Source organism: Rosa rugosa, chromosome 3, assembly GCF_958449725.1.
Source record: "Rosa rugosa chromosome 3, drRosRugo1.1, whole genome shotgun sequence".
In the NCBI taxonomy this organism is placed as follows: Eukaryota; Viridiplantae; Streptophyta; class Magnoliopsida; order Rosales; family Rosaceae; genus Rosa; species Rosa rugosa.
In genome coordinates, this window is record NC_084822.1 from 1,387,455 (window position 1) to 1,405,556 (window position 18,102).

General features: G+C 38.3%; 2 protein-coding genes across 3 annotated transcripts; one reads left to right on the top strand and one right to left on the bottom strand.

Moving 5' to 3' along the window:
* Positions 1-3,355: 3,355 nt before the first annotated feature.
* On the bottom strand, positions 3,356-8,494 carry LOC133735911 (probable methyltransferase PMT24). Of its 2 annotated transcripts, none has more exons than XM_062163356.1 (9): positions 8,313-8,494; positions 6,667-7,695; positions 6,439-6,588; positions 5,763-6,033; positions 5,542-5,652; positions 5,262-5,436; positions 4,711-4,980; positions 3,978-4,175; positions 3,356-3,863 (listed from the first exon to the last, which is right to left on the bottom strand). In XM_062163356.1, the coding sequence occupies exons 2-9, from the start codon at positions 7,654-7,656 to the stop codon at positions 3,635-3,637; spliced, it is 2,394 nt and encodes a 797-aa protein (XP_062019340.1). In that variant the 5' UTR covers positions 7,657-7,695; positions 8,313-8,494; the 3' UTR covers positions 3,356-3,634. The 2 variants fall into 2 exon arrangements, with proteins under 2 accessions (XP_062019340.1, XP_062019341.1); XM_062163357.1 differs by having other exon boundaries at positions 8,333-8,485.
* Positions 8,495-15,458: 6,964 nt separating this feature from the next.
* LOC133739032 (magnesium dechelatase SGRL, chloroplastic) lies at positions 15,459-17,807 on the top strand. Its single transcript, XM_062166744.1, has 5 exons — positions 15,459-15,745; positions 16,430-16,603; positions 16,689-16,847; positions 17,025-17,171; positions 17,426-17,807. Exons 1-5 carry the CDS (start codon positions 15,560-15,562, stop codon positions 17,540-17,542), a joined length of 783 nt encoding a protein of 260 aa, XP_062022728.1. The 5' UTR covers positions 15,459-15,559; the 3' UTR covers positions 17,543-17,807.
* The last annotated feature ends 295 nt before the right edge of the window (positions 17,808-18,102 follow it).

Sequence of the window (18,102 nt, forward strand, 5' to 3'; positions counted from 1 at the left end):
TTCATTTGTTTTTCTTTTTTCTCACTTTTAATGCATATATGGTGGTGCATTATTTTTTACTTTGGAGTTTGGAATGGGGCTATATATGGTGATGGTTGAATCCAATGCAGGGCAGTTCTCGTTGTCATGCAGACATGCACTAGATTCACCTGGCTTCTTTTGAGTGTAGGCTAGAAAAAGGTACTGTGTTGGTTTTGTTAATTCAGTTCAGAGTCTGACAGATATCCATCAGCCTACATTGGAGTCTTGTGTATTGGCAAGCAAATGGTATCCCTTTTGTTGAGAAAAAAAGCATTACTGGAGTCAATATGGACTTAATTTCAGTTTGTTGTGTTCACTTCTTCCCAAGTTAACAGCCTTGTAAAACCCTGTCATTGGTCATTATTGAAAGACTGCTCGATTCATTCAAGTTGACAATCTCCAGGTAACTGAAATTGTAAGCAAGAATTTTTATGGATATACCAAAAAAAAAAAAAAAAAAAAAAACGTTTCTCGTGTATGTAGGCCAAAAAGAAGTGCGTGGGTATTGTGATATAAAAAAACACAAGCTTGTAACACCAGGACATGTTTGTAATTCAAACTGGCTTGAGACAGGAACAAAAAAATGTATTTAGTCAGAAACTTTAGCTTTCCTCGGCAGAAAAATCCACGTAGACCCTCCTGCCAAGAAATAGAAGTGAAATCCCATACAGACCTTAAACACATTAAGTTGTAGTTCAATAATAGATCTGTCTTGATCAAGGCATCACCAGACTTATTTTTGAGGAAACTAAATACAGATTACACAAAGATGTTGCTACATGGAAAAGTACAAAGAATATAATTGTAAGTGATATATGGCCATGAGCAATGCCTATTTCGAAATAAAAGAAGCTCCATACACCGCAACTGCCCCAAAATTATGATAGCTAGCTAATTCAGCCGGTCCAATAATGAGTCTACTTTCCTATCTTTACAAGAGGCTGTACCAGCAGACTAACTCGAAAGAAATCTACAAGGGTATGGTTCTGTGCATAAACTGAATTCAAATCTCTGCATGCTTCCGTTTGATCAGCACAGTGCCGCGGATTGCATGTTTTTTGCAGTTAGAGATAGAATCGAAACTAAAGCTCTTCATATATAAAACTGTTTCTAGACCTTTCCGTCTGATGAAGGGAGGTTCCTACGAGCTTCGAAGGCCTTGGAAGAAGACTTTGTTGCAGAATTTGTGCCTTTGGAGGGAGCTGAAGAAGGAGTAGGTAGCTTCTTGGGCAGCATCTGTTCCCAGCGGTCCTTGGGGACTGCTCTTGATGCTTCTGATGATGATGATGATGAGAGAAGAATGAGAGCAACAAGAGTGAAGAGTAAGCACTTGTGCCTCCAAGAACCTAACATTGTTGAATAGTAATACACTTAGGAATTGATCGAAAGAAGTGATATATACTTTTGTGCTCTCAAGTTACTAAGAAGGCAGCAGACAAGTTGAGTAATGTAAGGAGACTGCCAACTTGATTGTTTGAGAAAAGATGCGGCAATGGCAGACAGTGAGGTATTTGATAATTCTAAAACCGGTTAGGCTAAGCAGCTCATGTTGTTGCTCTCATTGTGTAGAATCTGCTTAAGTAAAAAAGAATGAATTTAGTGGATTTTATTGTTCTTAATTCGAACTCCTTTTTGAGTTGGGTATAAGAATTAAATTGTTTCTGTCTGGTAACAAATCCTTGTTGTCAGAGTTGTTCAAAGTGATAAATTAGTAGTGCCACTCGTATTCCAAGTGACCTAACCACAAGAAGAATTCACCAACTAACTTAATTTGCTGAATTTATGTGACATGTGCGATGGGTATTGCATTATTTTCTTTGTTGCCAAGCATGCAATGACAGTAAAGCCAGCATCAAACTGGTTAAATAAAAAGAAGAAATCATTGAAGCCCTTTAAGCCTATGGTTGAAAACACCAACCCAAAAACTATGGCAGAATTGTTTTTCAATTTCAATCATGCAAACATGAGGAGAGGTCTCTTTTCATTTCCTCAGATTACTCACAGCCAAAGAAACAAGCTTCGCTAATAAAAACTTTATGAGTAAATTTTTAAAGGAGTTCAAAAGAAGCATCTTGGCACTTTTGTAGGCTATTTTGCCAACAAAGAAATTATTTTTACAACAAAAGGGTAATGCCCATCAGTGGTGTCACTGAGATATTTAATATATTTTATGAAAGGGTTATGCTTAGAACACCACAATTTCCCAATTATCTATGCTCCTCATCCCCTCATCAGTTGAAAAGTGAAATTCTGTCAGGTCAGAACATATTAGAATTTTGTTCCAAATAAAGAAAAAGAAAACAGAACATATAAAAATTAAATACATCATACTTTTTTTAGGTAATTAATACATCATACTCTAGTCAAAAGAATGTTAGCTATAGAATTAGACCTTTCTAAGCTTTGTTACAAAAGTCTCAAATCAAAAGAATGTTAGCCACATTCTTCTTCTACCTCTTTCCTTATTATGCAGTTGTGTAGATTATTGATCAAAAGTGTTCATTTCATAAATGACCCTTTAAAGATTATTCTTATTAACATTCAATCAAAAACAAATATTCCTCTGTTACTCTGGTACCAGTTGTCTGTAACATGTGATTGAGAAAATGAAAAATTCAAATCACCAGACTGCACTGTCAGAAGATAAGAAAAGAGACTACATAAGAGGTGGGTAACTATCAATCTACCAATTAAATGGAAAATTAATGATTGGGACTATTCTTTAATAGGGTCAAGCTGCAATTGCAGAGAATCAGATCCCTCTATAAAAGGAATTTAATGCACATGTGTGCTTGAGAATTATATAATTGTGAAAGTTGGAAGAATGTCGGATGGAAGATAATCTTATAATTTATGCAGGTTCATTTGGGACAATAAGAGTTGGAAGGAGATGGAAACTGCACTCTATCTCCAAGTGGTAGGCTCCATTCTCACTCAAAGTACTGCACCATGTCTTACATGATCACCTATCTTGTCTGGCAAAAGCTTTAAAGTGTTCAAGAATCTGTGACATCTTCAACAATTTTTTTCATCAACTCTGATTTGTACCCAAAATATCACCTATAACATCAGAGTAGGAGTAGGTTAATTAGAATTGACCTAATTCAACTTTGATAGGTAGAGGAAGATTTGCATACATTTCCTCAAAACTCGTATACATTTATGTGCCTATTTTCATATGAATCAGATGATACACGTATGATTATTGTCTACAATCGGCGATACTGAACAGAAAATGTCATAAGCACATCGTAACTTGAATCACTACCACATAATAGCAAGCACATTAGTGTGAGTAGTAGCATACCAGTTGTGACTAGTTTACAATAATACGTTTGAGATTCAAGAATGTTTTTTTTTTTAGGAGGATTCATTCAAGAATGTTGAAATACAAAAGTTGTAAGCCCTCTGCTTCAACAAAGGGAAAAGAGAGAACACAGGGGCTTCTAAAAGAGCAGCTATCTATAATTCTATATCATACATTTCCAACTGGATTTAACTTGTAGATATTTGATTTTTGAAAAATTATGCTTCAGTAAACAAAAGAATACTCAATAGGCTGATGCCGGCATTGACCAAAGCCTTTGGCAGTCAAAGACACAGATTGAAGCCTTTAAGCAATGGCTGATAGAATTGTCTCTTGCTCAGTAGGACGCCAAAACGTTTTCTGAATGCAGAGCAAACCCTTGTTGTCTTTTGAGTAAGTAAATCGGATATCCCACTGCAGAGATTTGACCATGCTCTCGATCTCGTTCAAGGTTTCAGCATCATCCCATACGATTAGCTTCCCTTCTGGCCTTAGTATCCTGTCCACTTCCGCAATCACCGCCACTAGGTTGCATCTGTGACCAGAGTAGGATAAGCACATTGAATCAGAGTTATGCATGACTTGGTTGAAGAAACGGGATTACAATACACATTTATAGCAAACTGAAGGGCAATATTTTAGAATATACCTTTTCTTAAGGACAGAGAACAGATGATCTGCATGGACAACATCATAAGTCCTAGGATATGTACTGAATGATTCACACCAATCATGGTACATTCCAATTAATCCACGCTCAAAGATTATTGCAAGAGTGTCACGAGAATCAATAGGCGGAACTACATTCATTACCCATACTTTTAAGTCTTTCAGTGCTGCAGCAAACCTAAAAAGTAACAAATAAAATATAAAAGACAAAGATTAAGTGAAACGTTTTGCCATTCTTACTACCCTGGAAAACAAAAGCCTCAGTACAATACAAATAAGAATAAAAGGAAGTAGCTAAAAGGGGGACATGACATGCCAATCCTACTGATGTGAAATTTTCAAACTATTTGTAATTTTGCATCAGCGGGATATCCATAAATATTTCCGCTTCAGCAACTAAAAAGTTAGAAATATAAACATTTTAGCAGTACCTGATTTCAACTTTTTTCTTTTTAATCAGCACTAGCTATTCATATTTGGGAAAGAGAGAAATGAATCCAATCAATTGTATGCAAAAGGACAGAAAGAAGGAAAAGGAAAATAGAAGAATAAAAAGGGACACTGTAAAATGAAGTCCTGTCAAACATCGACCGCATCGGCTTGACCCATAACCCTAATTTACGATTGTCCCACTATTGGCTCAGAAGGGTATCAAAGCCGGGGTAGTGAAGCTTTCATGGGGAGAAAAGTAACTAAGAATAATAATTGCTTACCCTCCGTATACAGCTCTCATGTCCAGGACATTCCTTACAGATGACCAATCGATTCCCATCCCAGTCAAATATGTCTTGGACACAACATTCTTCCAATGCTTATAGTCAGAAATAAAATCTTCTGGCGCAGATTTTCCATTAACATCAAGCTGAGACTTCAACCAGTATGGTGGTTTCTCCAACCTTGATGGCCACTGCGGTGGCCATTGAGACCCACGATCTGACGCATCCTCAGGTACTTTGTGTATGCATGCCTCTAATGGTACTTTCCTGATAATGCAGAAATAAAGGAACCTTTACAAGTGTTCGAAATTTAACTGATGAAGAATGCTAGGAGCATCTTCATTGCAGAAAGGCATTTCAACAATGTGAAGCAGTTTTGAAGTCATTACTTTTGCGGTATATAGCAGGACAAATTTGACCGAAGAAAAACTTGAAAAATCTAATGATTTCCATTTTTTTCTGTTCAAGTAAAATAGCAAAGTACAGAATTTATGTAAAACTCATAAGAGATGGGAATGGAAGATGCTTTCTATTCACAGGTAAATTACCAGGCAGCATTTGGATCATCAGATTCACTGCAAAGAGGAGGCTCATTTTGTGCTCTTTCATTGTAGCACTCATTGGTAGATGGTTTCCTATATATAGCAGCAGCGACTTGATTGAGCTTGTCTTTTTTAATCACCACCAGATCCCAGCAAATTGACTTAGTTAGTTCAGACATCGCTGCCAATAGTTAATTACCATGTAAGAAAGAGAGAGCATGTTAGATAGAAGCAAAATAACATCCAAATTTCTTCAGAGGAAAGGAAGAAATAAAAAGTAGTTGACCTTTCCAGATGCCAACATCTTCAGGAAGCTTTTGGTAAACCGGAGTTGCGGACCAAACAAAATAACCACCAGGTCGCAAGACACGATTAAGCTCCAAGAGCAGTTTACCACCTGAAATGTAACATAATTATATCTCTAAGACTCGACCTAGTCGAAGAAAAAAAGAATATATATATATACACACACGTATGTATGTATGTATATATACATGCGTTTATTACCTTCAACATGCCAAGGGACTCTACAGCGTGCACAGTGGATAAGATCAAACACAGAACTTGGGTACGGTAGCCTTGTGGTACCCATAACAGCTGATATGGCAGGGATACCCCGCTCTAGCGCAAATTGAACTTGGGCTTCATGTTCATCCTTGGGAGCAAATGACATGGCAAGAACATCTCTGTCAAATAAAAATCCTCCGAAGCTGGCTACCCCACACCCAACATCCAATATCACACGGCTTCTTTTACCCCATGCAATATCAGGAAGAGACTGCATGACCAGTACAAAGGTTCACGTTAAGCAACAAACTAGGCAACGGAGAACATAACTTGCACCAACAAATTATGCTTTCGAGATTGAAACTCCAGACGGTAAGATGATCAAGCATTCAAGCTGAATCTCTTGTTTGAAAAATATAAAATAAAATAAAATGAAAAACAGCATCAGAAGAAAAATAAAGCATAAGATTAAACGAAGAATACTTGGGGCATTTTTGCGTCTATTAAGAGATTAAATCAGATGGCACTCTACATTTCATAAAATCCAGATCTTTAGGTAATGGAACAAAGAACAATAGAAAATCAGACAGTAGATTTCTCAAGACTGACAGAGCAAAAAACTCATGCAAATCAATGCATATATAGAATGTGGAAAAATATAGTTAATAGGACTCACATTTTGAATAAAATCAATATAGTGAAGAGCACCATTCTTAAACTGAGTTCCACCACCAGGGAAAGTAAGGTATTCACCAGTAACTTTAACCCAATTTTGGTGCCCCTTAACTACTGCAAGCTTGGTGTGAGGAACGTTGTGGTACCATATCTGCATCATGCACCAAGAACACATTTTAATTTCAAGTGTGAAAAATAGGTAAGTTTTATTGTTTGACAGCTGATATACCTTTTCCCTGCTTGTTGGCCACTGAATTGGCCGTCTATATCCTTCAGGTAGAGAAACGAGACAGGTGGAAGCTTCCTCAGGGCAGTGCCTCTCTCGATGTTCATAGTGCATTGTACTTGGAAGCTTTCTAATAGTTTTCCAATTGTCAAGACAAGGGATGTAGTCAGGCCCTGCAGTGACATTACAGAGTTTCCAGCTATACTCACTCTGAGTTTTAGATATTGAAGACTTTTCTGTTTCCTTCTCACTGTCCATGTTATTACTGGTATCACCTTCTTCTGAATTATTGTCTTGATTGTTCTCAACCTTCTCCTCATCAGTCTGACTAGGAACTTCATCTTCCTGCTTCTTTTCATCAGCAGATTCATCTCCCTCCGAATTCTTTTCACCCTCTAATTCTGTCTGTTCATTTTCACTCGTTTTACCACTTGCTTCCTCTGTTGATCCAGCTTCTGAGTTTGACTGACCATCTCCAGAACTAGCTTCCTGATCATTTACTTTCGCATCCCCATCATTTTCGTTCTCTGTCTTTGGTTCCTCTTCGCTCTCAGTTTTCTCATCAGAGCTCTCCTTCACAAACTTCTCTTGCTGATTTCCCTCGTCACCATTCTCACTTTCAGACTCAACTTTCTCCTCAGAAACCTCCTTTGAAACCACTTCTTCCTGTTTTTCTTCACTTGTACTCACAGACTCGTCCTGTGAAACATTTTGAATATTTTCAATATTGGTTTCACTCTGTGAATCACTGCCACTGTCATCCTCTCTTGTTACAGTTTCTGATAATCCACCAGAACTGTCTTCATATTGCTTAGAACTTTTATCGGTCAGATTCTCCTCAGTTGATAAGTTTTGGCTCTGAATCGGAACAACTGATGACATTAACATCCAAACCCCAACTAAACAAAATGCAACAAATACAACTAGACTGGTTGTTGAGCAACAATTCAGTGACTTCTTTCCGTCAACTCGGGAATACTTCCCCATAGCCATCTTTAGGAGGCAAAGATCGATACAGCAAATTATGCACACCTGAGAAAGGCCATAACAAGAGAAACTCAGCTATCCATATTCCTTCTGTTATCAAACAGAAAAAAGAACTGTTTTTGAATGGAGGAACCAAATAGATCATGAATTAGTACTCAAAACAAATGGGAATCCTTGCTAATTTTGATGTGCAATTGTGGTAATAATGTGTGCGCATTTTCATTGCAAATTGTAGCATATTATAACTAATAACAAAGTTGATCACTTGATCATATGACAGCATAACAATACAAGCTCAACTTCGTTCCAAATAAACCAGATCCATCAATTAACAAAGAAGCTACAAATTTCAGCATAAGAGAACAACTTTTGCTTTTGGATTTCCTCAAAAAGATCTTCTTTTCCTCAACTAGTAATAACCCACTACTCATAACTAGAAACCCATCAAAGCAGCTTGAAAACTAAATTGGTGGGTCAATATTAGAAGCATGCAATGCTTGGCAAACTGAAAGAAATACATAGTGGGTTACATGTAAAAAGCTTGAAACTTGGGAAGTTCTTTGGATGCAATTCATCAAAAAGCAAAGATCTTTGAACATGCAAGAGAACAAGAATGTAATGAAAAATAATGACAAGAGATATCTGAGACTGAGACAACGTACTGTAGGGTCTTTTTGCTCACTGCATTCTATTTGGCTCCAAGTACTAACAGAACTCGGAACTGGGTCTGTGGGTCTTTTAAGTTCTTAATAGCTCTCCACTGCCACCGACTACTATGACATTTTCTAATAATGGCTCTGGCCTTGCTAAGTAAAATATGTGAGAGACTGAGAGAGGAGAGGACAGGGATGGAGATCTAGTTCTAGTTCTATAACCTATTTATGGGATCGGGAATACCAGCTCAGGTTAGGTTGTAAACCAATTAACTAGAGTCAACCAAGTCAAAAAAACAGCGTATTAGACTTCAATGAGATCTCATAGAAATGGCGGTGATCTACAAGATTTCTTTTCCATTTTTTTTTTGGAGAGCGTTACGCCAAAAAAAAATAGAGAGAGAATTTTGATATCATGTATAGTTGCAGATCTATTTGATACAACATGCCATATCTTTAACGCAATATATGTATATTTCTTCTTCTTCTTTTTTTTACATATCAAAATCTGAAAAATACCACAACTAAAAGTAATGTAAATTGGGAATGATCAAGGAATAAATTTTGGAGTTATTGGGTTGGCAGTAATTGAAGTCTTGCAAAATGTGTCAAACGACCCATGATAGCTTCAATTGGATGTCGCAGAAAGTTTGATGGATATCCATTCACTTGTGTTTTTGAAAAAAAAAAAAAATTCAAAAGTAAACCACTAAAATAATGAGTGTGATTGATCTCTTCCAATCAAGAATTGTATTTTAAATAAATGAGTTAGTACCAAATTATCTTCTAGTCAAAAGTGGTAAGCACAAACGAATACGACCGATAACAAATATGTGAATATTAACGAATTATTGTTAATATATTATCTATAGTCTATTAGATCTTGTATTGTATCTTTCAAATATGAAAAATGACAGTATTTTGAAACATATTTCTGTCATTAGCCAAAATAAAATAATTAGAAACACCATCGCTCTCAAGATGTGCCCTACTATTGTGTTGTATTGATGAAGAAATCGGCAAAGGCTAGGGATGCCATTTGTAATACAATGAAATACAATGACCAACCATAATTATAAATGCCCAATTGCCCAACTCTATCATTCATTTCATTACCATTTGTGACAGTAACATAAACACCGACACTATGCCCACGTCGACATTCCTCATCTTCTATTAATCAAACATAACGTGGGTCGTCGCCCCACCTCCACTGGTTGATTACTACACCGTGCTCGTCACACCTCTTCATTTTTCACACTAAACAAATATATGCATCACTGTTCCAATCTCAACCGGCCGACACCCAAATAACGGACCATGTTCAAGTTCAACTATCACAAAGCAACCTTTCATCAAAAAAAAAAAAAAACTATCACAAAGCAACCTCGCCGGTCCGGAGCACATATATGATATATGCTATATTGTTATTACCAAAATATCATCAGTGGCGGATCTACGAAAAGAAAAATTAGATGAACTAGGTTTTGATGTTCGCTTATAAGGAGACTGTTTGTCCTCGGTTTAAAAACAAGATATGTGCAATTGACACTGCGGTGTGCTTAGCTTATTCTATACACAGGGTCCTAGTTCAAGCCCAGGCAAATACCATTCAATGAGAGCATACTTTTTAGGCGTCGAGCAAATAAGGGCAACCTCTTCTTGGAGATTTTCATTAGGGAGTAAGTTATGCTCCTCATTATTGCGTGCAAGTCATTTATAACTACACATGTGTACATCACACTTTCAAGTTTTTACTGAAATCACTCATACTGCTTGTTGATTTTTCTTTCCTTTTGAAGAGCGTGGTGCTTATGGTGTGGCACTGTGGCTGTTATATTGAAGAGCTATTCCAACAAGTCTTGAATGCACATAAATATATTCTTAATCGTTAGAGTTACAAGTCCTTGAAATTTTTCCTTCCTCTTCTAGTTTTTTTTTTTTTTTTTGAATCAAAGAAAATAACTTAATATAATAAAACTCAATAGAGTGGATTACAATCATATGTAACATATTCAGAGAACATGTTAGAGTGTTGTTTGGCTCCAGTTTTGCTGCAGCTGGTCAACAGTCTCTTTTCTGCGCGGGCGTGCCAGCACCGTTCGGGTGCGGTCGTCGGGGGTGTCCCTTGATCTGACTTCTTTTCAAGCGATTGTAGACGAGGAGAGCACCAACCTCGTCGTGGGATTCTTTCTACCTCGTGGTGAGGATTTTGCTGAAGTTTCTTCTTGTTCACAAGTCGATACTCAATATTGCAGATTGAGCAGAGCGAAATCACCGGGAAGTATTGAGATCTTGCTAAAGCGTGACTTTAGCTTGGCTGGGTTGCTAGGGCGTTACCCTTGCTTGGCTGGTTCTGTAACCGTTGTGGTCGCGGCACTACCGTCGGCTCCCGAGGAGACTAGGACCGAAGCACGTTGACAGAGGGTTTGGTGGCACTGAAAGTCGGCTTCTGAGAAGACTAGGACTAGGAGTGAGATCACCGCTAAGAGAAAGAGAAGGAGAGGAGTTGCTCTTAGAGAGGTTTGCTCTAGAGAGAACTTAGATCATCTTAGAGATGTTTTGATGTTGAATGTGAATGTGTGTTTTAGAATGAGAAGATAATGTGTTTATATAGGGAAGAAAAAGAAGAGTGAAATGATGAGTGGAAGAAAAATAATGAAAGTAGATCTAAGTTCACTTGTAAAATATGGAAAAGATAGAGAAAAGATGAAATGAAAGCAAAGCATGAAGGTGCAGCAACATGGAAGTGGTGATGATCTATTAAAGAGATTGTAGAAGAAAAATATATCCAAGGAAAAAGAGAAAAGCATCTAGCTTTCTTCATGTGGGTAGGAAACATGAACATGTGAATATTGAGCTGGTTTTAGGTCAGTTTCTGCCCCTTTATTCCTTCAATTATTTCTCCAACAAGACTTCATTATATGCCTTCGACTTCTTCATATGAAATGTTCCACTATGAGTGTAGATCATCCGGACAAATTTTCAGATTTTTATTCCATGTGGTTGGGCCGAAAATGCTGCTGGATCTCTTACAGGTCCAGTTTTCCAGTTTTGCTTCTGTAGAAAATTGGGCTGATTGTTTGAAGGCCTTCCACTCAAAAAAAAGCTCTTGCACTCTTCATAAGAAATGATCCTTGGGCTGTCTAGAATGGATCTGGAAAGTTTCAGCACATTTCGATTTCATTTGGTTAGTCTGCCACCCCTCCTTCCTTGTCTAGCTCGGTTTTTCCTAGCCGAAGTAGGAAAATATGCTAAAGTTGACTTGTCATACTTCCATAGTAGACTTTATTTAGCCTCTAAATATATATTTCGAGCTTGTCGACAATATATAGCTTGAGCCACTGATATTGGCTCAATTTCTCCAAGACGTGCCTTGTCAGGCCAAAATGTTCATTTTGGGTCCAAACATTGCCCCCCAGACCTCGAAGTCAAAGGTCTTCGTCTTGACTGAAGAGGTCTTGAATCAGCACTCCTCTTATAATGTCGTTGCTCCAAAGCCACTTGTATTGGCTTGACTAAAATTACTTGAACAGTAGCCTCTCTCCCTCTTAATTATACATAGTGAGCATACATATATTAATCGCCAATCTTCCTTCGCGAACCATCCTTTGCGAGGCCATGTAATTAAAACCACTTCGCTGCCAACAATTCGCAACCCAGCTTTCGCCACAATTATTGGCAAAAATATTGATTTGACCTCCTCCACTGCTAATACCATACTAGGCATATTAAATGCCTCTTGTATATGTGCCCAGACCAATACCAATGGCCTCTTAAGTATATTAGCAAGTTCCAGCCACTATTAGGTAAGAACATAATTTTTTGCATCCTCCGCGACGCACAAATTTGAAACTCTTTTTGTATTTTTGTATTTTTGTATTTTTTTTTTTTAATTTTAATAAGACATTGTGAATCAAGGTTTAGACATGCGGCCCAAGTATAGTCGTCTAGACACAAATTTTCTTTCAAATCCTTTGGGCAACCTTACTGAAATGGCCAGGTGGGGGAGGGCGAACAAGAGAGGCAGAATCCATTTTGGCATGAGCTACTCCCACATAGTGGTTTAGGCCCATTTGCACGCACTTCTGGATTCAAGAACCTGTCATGAACGTTGTCCCCTTTCTAGACACCATTTCACATAGGCTATACTTACTAAGATGAGAAAGGTCATAAGTGTGAAGACAGTTCAACAAGTGTTAATAAAAGCCGCCCTTAACCTTAAGGGACCTGAACTAGGCACCAATAAGGAGTTTAGGCCAATATTAACAAAAGAGACTTCACCTATTCCGTTATGATTCACAAATGACGAAAATAAAAATGAAAACTGAAAATTGACAGGAAATTTAAAAACAAAGAAAGAAGTTAGCAGCACTATATTTGGCTAACCTCCAGAAGGCCACGGGGGAGGCCATCTATGCTTCACTCCAAGCTCCGATGTATCAAAATTTGTAGGGTAAAAATCCCTCCTATGAGAGCTTGTAGAAAAAGAACAAATATACTTCTCGTTGAAGAATTTGGAGGAATTTGGCTCGTGAGAGGGGTATTCTTGCCCCCCAAGTATCTTTGTTGGTTGACGAGACATGATCTCCAATTGTAATTTGGAAGATGACGGTGTCCCAAGATCGGCTTTGTCGCCAACTGTCGCCAACTTCTCTTGATCAAAGGGATGATCATGGGTCATATCTTGCCCCCCATGTATCTGATCAGTAGCCACGTATTTGGCTTGATCAGTGGAGACATCAGATATTTGTTCAGAGACAATTTTCTTGTCTGAAGAACAATCTTGTTGATGACGTTCTCTATAAGTAGCCTCTATGTAAGGCTGTGATTCACCAGTGAGGCCATTAGGTTGATTGCCACCTATAGGCAAATCAGCCTCATAAATGACCTCTTCTCGAGCGTTCTGCTCAATTTCTAGGTCCCAATCGCGAAACCTCTGCTTTGTTTTTGCGATCAAAATGGCCATGTCCCTGGCTTGCTTTTCTTTATTCCTCTCGATGTTGGCCATGATGATCGCGAGCTGTTCATCAATGCTTGCCCCCTCTGGGATGGGAATAGGCATAAACTCATCATTAATGGCGGTATCGCCAATGGTGGCAACATTGTCCATCAATTCACTTTAGGAATTTCTTTTGGTAAAGATTTTCCCCTGGCATCTCAATGATGACGAAAAAAGACTCTAGTTAGTCCTACCGGGCGTGCCAAAATGTTTGGCTTGAAGTCCGGTGGTTGAATGTCTTCAAGAAAAAAAAAATTCTAACCTTGTCCCACTGGGCGTGCCAAAATGTTTGGCTCCAATTTTGCTGCAGCTGGTCAACAGTCTCTTTTGTTGCGCGGGCGTGCCAGCACCGTTCGGGTGCGGTCGTCGGGGATGTCCCTTGACCTGACTTCTATCAAGCGATTGTGGACGAGGAGAGCACCAACCTCGTCGTGGGAATCTTTGTGCCTCGTGGCGAGGACTTTTGCTGAGCTTCTTGAAAATCACCAAATCGATACTCGATGTTGTAGATCGAGCAGAGCGAGAACCACCGGGAAGTAGAGAGAACTTGCTAAAGCGTGACTTTAGCTTGGCTGGGTTGCTAGGGCGTTACCCTTGCTTGGCTGGTTCTGTAACCGTTGTGGTCGCGGCACTACCGTCGGCTCCCGAGGAGACTAGGACCGAAGCACGTTGACAGAGGGTTTGGTGGCACTGAAGGTCGGCTTCTGAGAAGACTAGGACTAGGAGTGTGATCACCGCTAAGAGAAAGAGAAGGAGAGGAGTTGCTCTTAGAGAGGTTTGCTCTAGAGAGAACTTAGATCATCTTAGAGATGTTGTTGTTGAATGTGAATGTGTTTGTTAGAATGAGAGGAGAATGTGTTTATATAGGGAAGAAAAAGAAGAGTGAAATGATGAGTGGAAGAAAAATAATGAAAGTAGATCTAAGTTCACTTGTAAAATATGGAAAAGATAGAGAAAAGATGAAATGAAAGCAAAGCATGAAGGTGCAGCAACATGGAAGTGGTGATGATCTATTAAAGAGATTGTAGAAGAAAAATATATCCAAGGAAAAAGAGAAAAGCATCTAGCTTTCTTCATGTGGGTAGGAAACATGAACATGTGAATATTGAGCTGGTTTTAGGTCAGTTTCTGCCCCTTTATTCCTTCAATTATTTCTCCAACAAGACTTCATTATATGCCTTCGACTTCTTCATATGAAATGTTCCACTATGAGTGTAGATCATCCGGACAAATTTTCAGATTTTTATTCCATGTGGTTGGGCCGAAAATGCTGCTGGATCTCTTACAGGTCTAGTTTTCCAGTTTTGCTTCTGTAGAAAATTGGGCTGATTGTTTGAAGGCCTTCCACTCAAAAAAAAGCTCTTGCACTCTTCATAAGAAATGATCCTTGGGCTGTCTAGAATGGATCTGGAAAGTTTCAGCACATTTCGATTTCATTTGGTTAGTCTGCCACCCCTCCTTCCTTGTCTAGCTCGGTTTTTCCTAGCCGAAGTAGGAAAATATGCTAAAGTTGACTTGTCATACTTCCATAGTAGACTTTATTTAGCCTCTAAATATATATTTCGAGCTTGTCGACAATATATAGCTTGAGCCACTGATATTGGCTCAATTTCTCCAAGACGTGCCTTATCAGGCCAAAATGTTCATTTTGGGTCCAAACAAGTGTTATCGTGACAAGGAACTCGTGCTAGCCTCAAGCCAGAATGGTCTTGGAGTGTTATCAAATGACAAGGAACTCGTGCTATAGTCGGTATATAATCTTCCGTGTAATAGACTTTTTTTTATTTTGGGCCATGTCACAACTTCACCCTCCATCTTGAGTTTATCCAAGTGACCCATGTAATCCTTTTCTTTTTTGGGCCATGTAAATAAGGCTTTGTACAAAATTGTGGTACCCATGAGTCCATGACCCATCTAAAGTGCTTGCTCCACGTAATCACATTACATTATCTACAAGTTATCGAAATTCCAAGCGGATGCTGACGTGTTGCAAACTTGGACTTCATGACCAATCCCCGGCACTATTCTCACTTTTCTAAAATGAGCCAATGAAATATTGAAATGTGTGGTGCAAGTGCAAGGGACTCTTGACAAGGATTTTGGAGTTTTGGGTATTGTGAAGTAGAGTCTCACAGTCCACATGACAACAGCTATGAACTACATTCCTCCACATATTCTACTCACACCAAACAGAGAAAAGATGGTTGCTTTCTGTGAAAAATGAAGAGGAGCAAAACAGGGTTATGCATCTTCCATGGCCTGTCATTGTGCTTATCAATCATTTCCACCATCACCATTGAGGAGCTTCAACAACAGCAACAACAACAACAACAACAACAACAAGACCAGTCTTCTTCTTGCTTCATCAAAAAGACCCAATTCTGTTTTGCTTTCTGCCATCAGCCACAATAGAGAATCTTACAGTACCTTTGTTTCTGAGGTATATGTCATTCTTTCTCTCTCTATCTTCATGATGCAATTTCTGATTTTTCTTTATAATTGCATTGCCAAATTTAAGTTCTATGAAGCATTATCTATGAACGGCATTCCCTTGAGGAGTTAAAGTTTGTACCTTGGTCTTCATTACTTGAGAAATATGATGTGATTTTCTTCTGTGGTAAATTGCTGGATTGTAATTCCTCAAGTTCGTGACAATGTGACATATTTTTAGATTGGAAATTTGAAAGGCATTTGTTTCTTTAGGGTAAAGAAATCTAAGGGTAGTTATGCTCATGCCTTCTTGAGGATCCATCAAATTTAGAATGCTCAAGCCTTCTTGAGGATCCATCAAATTTAGAATCTCAGTTTTAACCCTACATAAGGCAGTTTAGTTGAATTGTTTAAAAACAATCATAGTGGCCATATATGTAATCTTGGGAGTAATTCTAAGATGCACAATGGTAATGATTATCCTTGATTGCACAAACTATTGACAAATAGATGACTGTCTGCATACCCTTGAATAATTATCTATGTTGTAAAGTATATCAGTGTTTTTAGTTGCCACATAGTGATTGCTTGCTAGTTGAAGTAGCTCAAATGCCACATGTTCTTTCCCTTCAGTTTGATAAAATAAAGACTGGAGTTCATTAAATGGATGCTTACATGTTCTTATAATTGGCAGGCTGCTAGGCTTTTGGGTCCAGCAAGATTTGACGCTTCAAAGCTAAAGGTTGAGTTTATTGGAGAAGAGATGAACAACTATGTCGGAATCATCCCAAGAACTTACATCCTATCTCATTGTGACTTCACAGCTAACTTGACCTTAACCATCTCCAATGTCATCAACCTTGAACAGGTCTGCTTTATATTTGTTATCCCCCATGGTTTTCAAAACTCGTTACAATGCGTATTGTGCTAAGATATAAGAACTTCCAATGCAGTTAAAAGGATGGTACAGCAAGGATGATGTTGTTGCAGAGTGGAAAAGGGTGAATCATGAAATGTGTCTGCATATCCATTGCTATGTGAGCGGTCCCAATCTCTTGCTAGACCTGGCAGCAGAGTTCAGATATCACATATTTTCCAAAGAAATGCCTTTGGTAAGTATTTCTTCTATGATTGCAATGACCTCTGTATTACAAAGGAAAATATATTTAGGACTAAAGGATATGAACTCACTATATTGAGACTCACTATTTCCCTTGCAGTTCTTTTTATACATTCTGTAGATGCTAAAGGACATTCTGGTGACTGAATCAATGATATGTTCCCTGCAGGTACTGAAAGCTGTGCTACATGGAGACTCACCACTTTTCAGAGAGCATCCAGAGCTACTTGATGCTTTGGTTCGGGTTTATTTTCATTCTAGTTTGAAGAAGTACAATAGAATTGAATGCTGGGGGCCTCTCAAGGATGCTATAGAGGTAAAACAAAGCCTGTTCATATAAAATCTAGCACACACTTGGACACTCAAATATGCATTTGTTGCTTCTTTTAAAAGGGATTAGCATCTCCATGTGAGTCACTGCAACATTTTAGTAGGTGAAAGCTTGTTATCAACTCCAGTAACTCCATTTGGTTATCCCAAAAACTACAGTCCAATTATATATTTAAGGTGCATTGGATGCTAATTTGCATGTGAAGATGAGTTTGATTTTGTTAATTTATATTTCTGCAGGAAAGACCAAGGGATCGTACTCAAGGAGTAACTGCATCTATTGATCCCCCTCGTCCTCCAGACAAGTGGGCAAGGCCAAAATCCTTATTTCAAGTTCTATTTGCGTTCCTTCTTTGAAGTCCATTGCATATATAAAGTAATAAAACATAATCTAAAATACCTTTGAGGCTCGATGACTGCAACTGCCAACGCTAGAAGCAAAGAATGAATCGGCTTTCATGAGTAAAATTCTTTTAAGTAGACAAAGGCCAAAACCTCAGGTTGATTTAAACAAGAGTTCTGTTAGGAGACATACAACTGGAAATATTTGTTTACAATTCTTCTACAACTAAGAACAACTTGTTCATTTGTTGATCAATGGTTAATGTCTTTTGCTTCTTGATTTTCTTTTTCTAATACTTATTATTGCCAAGGTGGTAGCGTTGCAATTGTTAAAGGTTTCAATAAAATCATGATGAATATGAGGAACCAAATAGTTTGTTGGGGATCTTGTGTTGCACAATTTCTTTGCTCGAACAATTTGATGAAAGCTAAGCTAAGCTAGAAGCAAATAACGAATCAGCTTTCATGAGTAAAATTCTTCAGTCAGAAAAATTGAATGTCTCCAGTAGGCTAGGGCACAGATATGGTGCAGGTCAAGGACCCTTTGGTGCCAAGCCTGTCAGATATTCAACCCA